Source organism: Vigna unguiculata, chromosome 5 (genome assembly GCF_004118075.2).
Source record: "Vigna unguiculata cultivar IT97K-499-35 chromosome 5, ASM411807v1, whole genome shotgun sequence".
NCBI classification, from domain to species: domain Eukaryota; kingdom Viridiplantae; phylum Streptophyta; class Magnoliopsida; order Fabales; family Fabaceae; genus Vigna; species Vigna unguiculata.
Window position 1 is genome coordinate 38,713,624 of NC_040283.1, and position 9,751 is coordinate 38,723,374.

Here is a 9,751-nt window from a genome sequence, read left to right on the forward strand (position 1 = left end):
GACCCAAGTGGTGAGAGTGGCGGAAGGCCTTAGTCTTTGGCAGGGTAATGGCCTTAGATGCTTGAAGGTTAACCTTGTGCGTGGTAGGGTGAAACCCATTGGCAATGGCTCTGCAGAGCAGTAGAGGCCACCACGAATGCAAGCGTGCAGTGAATCCGATCTTAGTATATGTATCCGGATAATTGAGTCATAGTGTCCAGTGTGTTGGCTACAATTAGATTCTCTGTGCTTACTGTGCTGCATGATTGAACTGTTTAAATATTCGTATGCTATACCCCGATAAAATTTATATTACATTAGCTTACCCTTGCATTTTGTTATGTTTCTGTTACGTTTTCTCTTTCGCGATGATCACCCTTGGTGGGAGCAGATGGAGGAAATTCTGGGAGTAGGCCTGGTGGTAGCAGTGGTGCAGCTTAGGGGACCTATTTGCGTGCCTCTCAGGAGTATTCTATGGCCCTAGTGCCCATTGTAATTTCTCGCTCTAGGAGTTCTTTTGTTTATCTGTGAATCTTGTTGTTTCTGTTTTGGCTATGGCATGGTTATATGCCTAGAAACCCTTGCAAGTACATTCTTGGATGACTGTAACAGTTGGGTTCCTTATGTATGTTGTTCCAAATCTGACTGCTCTTTATTATGACTGTGTGATGTTTTATTTAGTAGATTTTATCTATTCAAATAGGATGTTACATTTTTATGGTATTAGAGCCTTCGTTCCTATGTGTCTGTGGGCTATGTGTTTGCTTAGCTTTCGTTGTGTCTTTCTTGTCGTGTTTAGATGAGTTTCCAGTCTAACCGAGTTCTGATGGTTCTTTCTGTGTGTCTAGTGTTATGGCACCCCCGCGTATAGCTCCTCCTCCAACACTTCAGGGCGATGGGCAAGATCTGGCTAGGGCAATCGAGGCAATGGCTGCTGCTTTGACCTAACAAAGCAATGCCATGTTGCAGCAACACGAGGCGACGATGTAGCGCCAGGAAGCCTCTCTTGAGCAACAGAACTTTATGATGCAGCAGATGGATGCTGCTAGGCAGGCTGCTGAGGATGCATAGAGGCAGCACGTGGATGCTCTACGTCAGTTAGGGGAGAATGCTGCTGGTGCTCAGATGTATGGTCCTCATCCCCAACCTTCACCCCTTGAATGGAGTTTGGAAGACTTCTTGAAGCACCACCCCGCCAAGTTTGATGGCAAGACGAGTCCCGATCAGGCGGACCAGTGGATGAAGGATATGGAGCGCATCTTTGATGCCAAGAGGTGCCCCGATGAAAGCAAGCTTGCTTTCACTATCTACATGCTCACAGGAGAGGCTGAGCATTGGTGGGCCAGCATGAGGCTAGTGATGGAAGAGAAGCATGAGGATATCACATGGGAAGCCTTCAGGAGGAGGTTTCTTTCAGAGTATTTCCCTGATAGCGTGAGGTACGCTAAGGAGGTAGAGTTCCTCCAGCTGACACAGGGGAACAAATCAGTAGCAGAGTACGCCGAGAGATTCAAGCATCTGGGGCGTTTCTACACCATCCCGCTCGATGAGGGTTGGCGCTGCAGGAAGTTTGAGAATGGTCTCAGAGGAGACATCCGCTTGATGGTGGCCCCGCTGTCCATCAAGGACTTTGCAACCTTAGTGGAAAAGGCCAAGGTCATGGAGCGTATGAAGGTAGAGGTGGAAGCCCAACAGCAGCCACAACAGAGAGTTAGCGGACCATCTGGGTCCAAGCCACGAGTTGAAGAGAAGAGGAAGCCATATGCTAGACCTTACCCACAGCCACAGGGGTCTAGAGGTTTTTCTTCCCCGCCCAGCAGGATCCAGTGCTATCATTGCGGAGGGCCGCATGGGAAGAATTTTTGCCCGCAGCTATCATGTTTCCGTAGGTGCAACCATTGTGGCAGGGATGGCCACTTTGGTAGAGATTGTCCCACCCTGAGGAGGACTGTGGCACGACCCTCACCACAGACTCCGAGCCAGACGTCTGGTCAGACTCAGCAGAGGAGAGGAGGTAGCAGGCCTTAGGCTACAGGCAGAGTTTTTACGATGACCGGGTCAGAGGCGGCAAGTTCAGGTAACCTTGTGATTGGTTGTTGTGTGATATCCGGCAAGTCTTGTTGCGTGCTTTTTGATTCTGGAGCGACAGACTCATTTGTGTTAGAGTCTTGCGTACGGGAGTTAGGTCTGTCAGTGTGTGAGCTACCGTTTGACCTCATGGTATCTACCCTGGCATTTGGGTTGGTTAGGACTTCTTTGGTGTGTGCTAGATGTCCAGTTGAGATAAAGGGACGAGTATACAAAGTCAGTCTCATATGCCTCCCTCTGTAAGGGCTAGATGTGATCTTGGGAATGGATTGGCTCTCTGCCAATCATGTTCTCATAGACTGTCGGGAGAAAAAGCTGTTGTTCTCCAACTTAGAGGAGCCTGAGTTGTTGTCTTCCCATGGGGTTATGAAGGAAATTCATAGCGGCACACAGTGTTTTATGGTCTTTGCTAGGATAGAGGTTGAGAAGGAGGAGAGGATCACCGTGATACCAATGGTAAGGGACTTTGAGGATGTGTTTCCCGAAGAGGTACCAGGTTTGCCCCCGAGAAGAGAAGTTGAGTTCTCCATAGACTTGGTACCAGGAGCTGGCCCCGTGTCGATAGCTCCCTACCATATGGCCCCAGCAGAGTTGGTGGAGCTAAAGAAGCAGATAGAGGGATTGCTGGAGGAACAGTTTATACGACCGAGTGCTTCGCCGTGGGGAGCGCCTGTCTTGTTGGTAAAGAAGAAGGATGACGGCTCGAGATTGTGTGTGGATTATAGGCAGTTGAACAAGCTGACTATCAAAAACAAGTACCCCTTTCCAAGAATAGATGATTTGATGGATCAGCTACATGGGGCGTCGGTGTTCTCCAAGATTGATCTCTAGTCAGGTTATCATCAGATTCCGGTGAAGGCGGAAGATGTAGAGAAGACTGCTTTCAGATCCAGATACGGGCACTACGAGTACGTGGTTGTACCGTTTGGTGTGACCAATGCTCCAGCTTTGTTCATGGACTACATGAACAGGATCTTCCGCCCGTTTCTAGATAAGTTTGTCGTGGTCTTTATAGACGACATTCTCATCTACTCCAGGACGCACGAGGAACATGCCGAGCATCTGAGGATAGTGCTTGGTATCTTGAGGGAGAGGCAGTTGTTTGCCAAGTTGTCAAAGTGTGACTTTTGGATGAGAGAGGTGCAGTTCTTGGGGCACGTGATATCAACTCAGGGCATAGCTATGGATCCAGCTAAGGTGGAGGCCGTGATACAGTGGAAATGTCCCAAGTCAGTGACGGAGATTTGGAGCTTCATGGGTTTAGCTGGCTACTACAGGAGGTTTATAGAGGGGTTCTCCAAGATAGCGGCACCCCTGACATAGCTAACCAGGAAGGACCAACCGTTTGCATGGACTGATAGGTGTGAGGAGAGCTTCAGGGAGCTTAAGCAGAGGCTGACGAGTGCTCCAGTGTTGGTAATCCCAGATGTGAGTAAACCCTTTGAGGTCTACTGTGATGCTTCTCATCAGGGCCTTGGGTGTGTCTTGATGCAGGAGAGGAAGGTGGTGGCCTATGCTTCGAGGCAGTTGAAAGTTCATGAGAAGAACTATCCTACTCATGATCTCGAGTTGGCAGCGGTGGTCTTTGCTTTAAAAATCTGGAGGCACTACTTGTATGGTGCACATTTCCGCGTGTTTAGTGACCACAAGAGCTTGAAATACCTCTTTGATAAAAAAAGAGCTGAATATGAGGCAGAGGCGGTGGATTACGACTTCGAACTTCTCTATCACCCAGGGAAGGCGAATGTGGTGGCAGACGCACTGAGCAGGAAGACCATGCATGTGGCACACTTGATGATAAAAGAGATGGAGTTGCTAGAGAGCTTCAGAGACATGAAGCTACAGTTTGACTTGGAGCTGAAATTCATTAGGTGTAGCACCTTGGTCATATCTAGTGACTTTCTGGGCTTAATCAAGGAGAGGCAAGCAAGGGATGTTAGTCTACAGAAGGTGAAAGAACTACTAGGATCGGATCAGGCCAAGGAGTTTGCCTTGGGTAGGGATGGTATGCTGAGGTTCAGAGACAGGGTCTGTGTACCAGATGATGTTGAGTTGAGAAAGTTGGTCCTTGAGGAAGGACACAAGAGTCGTCTTAGTATGCATCCTAGCATGACTAAGATGTACCAAGACCTCAAGGAGAACTTTTGGTGGCAAGGCATGAAGAAAGAGGTCGCACAATTTGTATCGGCTTGTTTAACTTGTCAAAAGGCTAAGGTGGAGCATCAGAAACCTGGTGGAACGCTTCAACCCTTGGATATTCCGGTGTGGAAGTGGGACAACATAGCTATGGATTTTATTACCCACTTGCCTCGCACCGTGAGAGGGCATGATGCTATATGGGTGGGGGTGGATCGGCTAACAAAGAGTGCTCACTTTTTGGCAATGAATCTTAGAATGCCTATGGCCAAGTTGGCCCAGCTCTACATCCAAGAGATAGTGAGACTTCATGGGGTGCCTGGTAGCATAGTGTCTGACAGAGACCCCCGGTTCACTTCCAGGTTCTGGCAAACGCTGCAGGAGGCTATAGGTAGTAGGCTGAGGATGAGTTTTGCTTATCATCCTCAGACGGATGGCCAATCAGAGAGGATGATCCAGTCCTTGGAGGACTTGTTGAGGACATGTATCTTGGACCACCTTGGCAATTGGGATGAGGTGCTACCTAGAGATGGCAAATAAACCCGTCCCCGTGGGTATTGCCCGAACCCGTCCCCGTTTTGACGGGGAATCCCCGCATTGACTGGGTATGGGTATGGGTATGGGGAATCCCCGACTTTTTCAGTTGGGAATGGGGATGGGTATGGGGATGTACATATACCCGCCATAATACCCGTCCCCGCCATATCTCCATTCTCGTTTAAATTATTAAAATATTCACAATTAATCAAGTAACCCCTATATATATATATATATTTTTTTTCTATTTTTTATTTCTTTTAATTATTTCATTTGTCATGAAACTCATTCTCATCTCCAATATATTTTTTATCTTATCATAACCTTTATGTAATTATGTTAAAATGATGTATGTTAATTAAAAAAAAATTATGCCTCACATTTGAATATTTATATTATTTTTTAATATTTTTATTTATTATAAATTTTTCTTTCACATGAGAATGTTTATACTCTCAATTTAAGATAATATAAAAAAAATTCTTTACTTATTGTTATTATTAATTTTTGTTTAATTTGAAGAACTCTTTTGTTTCATTAAAATAATTTTCGTTATTTTTCAACCATTAATTATATGTTAATATTTGAAAAGTTTTCTTAATTCTCTAAGATATTTTTCGTCTTATCATACCTTAGTTATACATTTGATTTCCTTTGTGTGATTTTTTTCGATAGTCTCTCAAATTATTTCTAAAACACACATTTGTTAGTTTTTTAATATTTTTATTTATTTTTTTATTTTCATCATGTAGAATAATATTTCGATATATTCTATCTAATTATTTTTTATTTTATAACTCATTATTAATCATAATGTAATTTTTTCACTTTAAATTCTGTTTGAAGTGGTTAAAATTATATATATATATATATATATAATGATATTTAGGAATAGTATATGATAATTCACTACAAGAAAAACATGAAATGGTGACTGATTTAGTCAGTAACCCATATCAGTCACTATTTTTCGTCATTGGTGGTAGTAGTTGATTTATTGTCTAAATCAATGACTAAATTAGTGACCGATTCAATGATCGAATCTGTACTTGATTTAGTGACCAATTTAATTACTAATTTATATGTAATTTAATGACAAATTTTTTGGTCACTAATGATATTTCTATTTAATTTTAACCACTTCAAACATAATTTAATAATTAGTTCTGTAAGGTATTTTTCATTTTATCATACCTTAATTATACATTTGATTTCCTTTGTGCGATTTCTTTCGATAGTCTCTCAAATTATTTCTAAAACACACATTTGTTAGTCTTTTAATATTTTTATTTATTGTTTATTTTCATCATGTAGAATAATATTTCGATATATTCTATCTAATTATTTGTTATTTTATAACTCACTATTAATCATACTGTAATTTTTTCCACTTTAATTGTATAAATAACTTTTATTTACTACAATATAAAAATTTAATGTAATTGCTATGAATATTTTTTTGTCACTATCCAACATATATTGAAGTTCAAAAGATACAAAATCTATGTCAAAATTTTATTATTATGTTTATTATTTGTTCTTTGTGTCATTTTGATCAAGTGATGTATTATAACTTTTATTAGTGTATAAAAAAGAGATTCATTATAATTTAAAAAATTGAAGTAAACAAACATTTAAAATATATTTTAATTTGAATATTTGTTTTCCTTTTATTATTATGTTTATTATTTATTCTTTGTGTCATTTTGATCAAGTGATATATTATAACTTTTATTAGTGTATAAAAAAGATATTCATTAGAATTTAAAAAATTGAAGTAAACAAACATTTAAAATATATTTTAATTTAAATATTTGTTTTCCTTTTATATTTTTTTGAAATATTTTTTAATTTTATCAACTAAGTTCATCAATGTTGTAGTTTGCAAATTTAACAAATGTTTTGGTTCACATGAAATTTTATTTGGTATTCTAATATAAAATGTAAACAATTATAATTTATTTTAAGGTATTTGGCATCGAAGAAAATCCTCCTAATATTGAATATTTCATAATATTATGTTTTCTTTACCGTAATTTTTTTCTTTTATAAAAATTAATATTGAAGTAGTTAGAACACGGGTACGGGTATGGGTACGAGATTATACCCGTTACCCGGTGGGGATGGGGATGGGAAAAAAGTTTGATACCCGTTGGGTTTGGGTATGGGGATGGGGATGAATTTTTTATGCGGGGATGGGTATGGGATAGCGAAACCCGTCCCCGCCCCGCCCCGTTGCCATCCCTAGTGCTACCGCTAGTGGAGTTCACCTACAACAATAGTTACCAGGCGAGTATAGGGATGGCGCCTTATGAGGCTTTGTATGGGAGGAGATGTAGGACTCCCTTGTGTTGGTACCAGGATGGTGAGTCGGTTTTGGTGGGACCTGAGTTATTGCAACAAATCACAGAGAAGGTGCAGTTGGTGAAGGATAGATTGTAAGCATCTAAGAGTCGGTAGAAGGCATATGCAGACCGAAGGAGGAGGCCCCTAGAGTTTGAGGCTGGGGAACATGTGTTCTTGAGGGTGACCCGAACCACTGGTGTGGGGAGGGCTATCCGCTCAAGGAAGCTGTCTCCTAGGTTCTTGGGTCCATATCAGATCTTGAGAAGGATAAGACCCGTGACTTATGAGATTGCATTGCCACCCCAGTTGGCTAATCTACACCCAGTCTTCCATGTCTCACAACTACGGAAGTATGTTTTTGATCCATCACATGTGTTGGAGGCGGAGGATGTGGAAGTCAGGGAGGATCTCTAGGTAGTGGTACAGCCCGTGGCTATAGAGGATCGCCAAGTGAATGAGCGCAAGGGAAGAGCCACTAGTCTGGTGAAGGTCATCTAGGATCGGAGGACAGAAGACTCTACTTGGGAGCTAGAAGAGGAGATGAGGAGTTCATATCCATATCTATTCTAGTAAGTCTAATTTTTCGAGGGCGAAAAATATTTGTTGTTGGGGAGATATTGTAAGCCCCATTTTCAGTTTCATGTGTTGGGCCTGGCCTCTTCGTAGGCCTAAGGTCAGCCCTACAATAGGACCCCAATACCCTACTCAGCCTTCTCATTATCTCTTGTTCCCTTTTCAGAAATAGTCTAAGAAAACAGGAGCTCTGCTAGGGCGCCCGATCTCCTCCCGCCTCCAAGCTAGCAAACTCATCTTGTACCTCCTGGTAAGTCAAGCTATAGAGTTTTCGTCCATTTCTTCACCCTTTTTCGCTGTTGAGCACGTTGGTCAAGTTAGGGTTAAGATTTCTAACGTCGTTTTGTTTGGATCTTCATGTTTCAGCTCTACTCGAGTTCTTGGAACTGTAATACCCCCTTAGTTAGGGTCTGCTTGCTTTTAGTACTCAAACAGAGGTAAGGGAAGCTATATTTTGAGTCTTTAAGAACCATTTCTGCATGTTTTTGGTCTGTACCATGAATTTATGCGTGATTGATGTTTTGGATGGTATGAACTGGATTGTTTGCGTTTTGGTATGTTGTTTTTGAGTTGTATCTCTGCTGCATGCGCGTAACAGTAGGTGAGTACTGTTATTCTCGCCCAAGCGAGCTCGTCTCGCCTAGGCGAGAATAGTTGAGACTTGCCCAGGTTCTGTTCGAGCAGCTCGCCTAGGCGGAGGGCTCTTGTTTTGGGCGACACGCTGTCTCGCTCAGGCGAGGGTGACTCTCCCAAGCGAGTTCTCGAAGGAGAACCTGGTGTGCTCTGCTTGCGTCCTTGTTCAGGTGAAGGATTTGATTCTTGAGCGAAGGGCGATCTTGCCCAGGCGAGCTAGTCTCGCCCAAGCGAGATGCTCGTTGGGTGCCACTGTTACAGGTCTCGCCTAGGCGAGAAGGCCTAGCCTAAGCGAGAGAGTTGCGGTGTCTTAAGCGAGGATTTCTAGCCTAGGCGAGAATAGCGCAGATTTATATGTTATATTTTTATTTCCCTTGAGTATGGTTATTTATCTCAAACGTGCATGATTTCGGTGTGTTTGTATGAGTTGTATAAGTTGTGTACACTGAAAGTTGTATGTTAGCATGAGTAATATATGGAATTCTGTTTGGTTGGTTGAGAACATGCATGAGAATTAAATGTTGAGATGATAAGTGGTGGTTGTGGCATGAGAGACATGAAAACTGTATGTGATAGGCGTAATTCAATGAGTCTCGTGGGGAGACTTCATGGTGGCGTGTAGTGTATATATTAAGATATGGATTCAAGTAAGGATCGCATCCCGAAACTCTAAAGGGTCAGTGAGTCTCAGGTAGAGCAATCTGACCCAAGTGGTGAGAGTGGCGGGAGGCCTTAGTCTTTGGCAGGATAATGGCCTTAGATGCTTGAAGGTTAACCTTGTGCGTGGTAGGGTGAAACCCATTGGCAATGGCTCTGCAGAGCAGTAGAGGCCACCACGAGTGCAAGCTTCCAGTGAATTCGATCTTAGTATATGTATCCGGATAATTGAGTCATAGTGTCTAGTGTGTTGGCTACAATTAGATTCTCTGTGCTTACTGTGCTGCATGATTGATCTGTTTAAATATTCGTATGCTATACCCCGATAAAATTTATATTACATTAGCTTACCCTTGCATTTTGTTATGTTCCTGTTACATTTTCTCTTTCGCGATGATCACCCTTGGTGGGAGCAGATGGAGGAAATTCTGGGAGTAGGCTTGGTGGTAGCAGTGGTGCAGCTTAGGGGACATGTTTGCATGCCTCTCAGGAGTATTCTATGGCCCTAGTGCCTATTGTAATTTCTCGCTCTAGGAGTTCTTTTGTTTATCTGTGAATCTTGTTGTTTCTGTTTTGGCTATGGCATGGTTATATGCCTAGAAAGCCTTGCAAGTACATTCTTGGATGACTGTAACAGTTGGGTTTCTTATGTATGTTGTTCCAAATCTGACTGCTCTTTATTATGATTGTGTGATGTTTTATTTAGTAAATTTTATCTATTCAAATAGGATGTTACAAAAAGAACAAATTTTAATATTTCTAAGAGGTAATTTAAAAGAAAAAGTTAATTTCTTAAATTATG

The 9,751-nt window shown here is 42.0% G+C and overlaps 1 protein-coding gene across 1 annotated transcript; it reads left to right on the plus strand.

Annotated features, from left to right (window-relative positions):
- Positions 1 to 1,104: 1,104 nt before the first annotated feature.
- Positions 1,105 to 2,007, plus strand: LOC114184693. Its single transcript, XM_028072008.1, has one exon. The coding sequence runs from the start codon at positions 1,105 to 1,107 to the stop codon at positions 2,005 to 2,007; it is 903 nt and encodes a 300-aa protein (XP_027927809.1).
- The last annotated feature ends 7,744 nt before the right edge of the window (positions 2,008 to 9,751 follow it).

Bases quoted from the DNA above. Each gene is read 5' to 3' on its own strand.
- LOC114184693 (XM_028072008.1), top strand. From the start codon at position 1,105: ATGTATGGTCCTCATCCCCAACCTTCACCCCTTGAATGGAGTTTGGAA.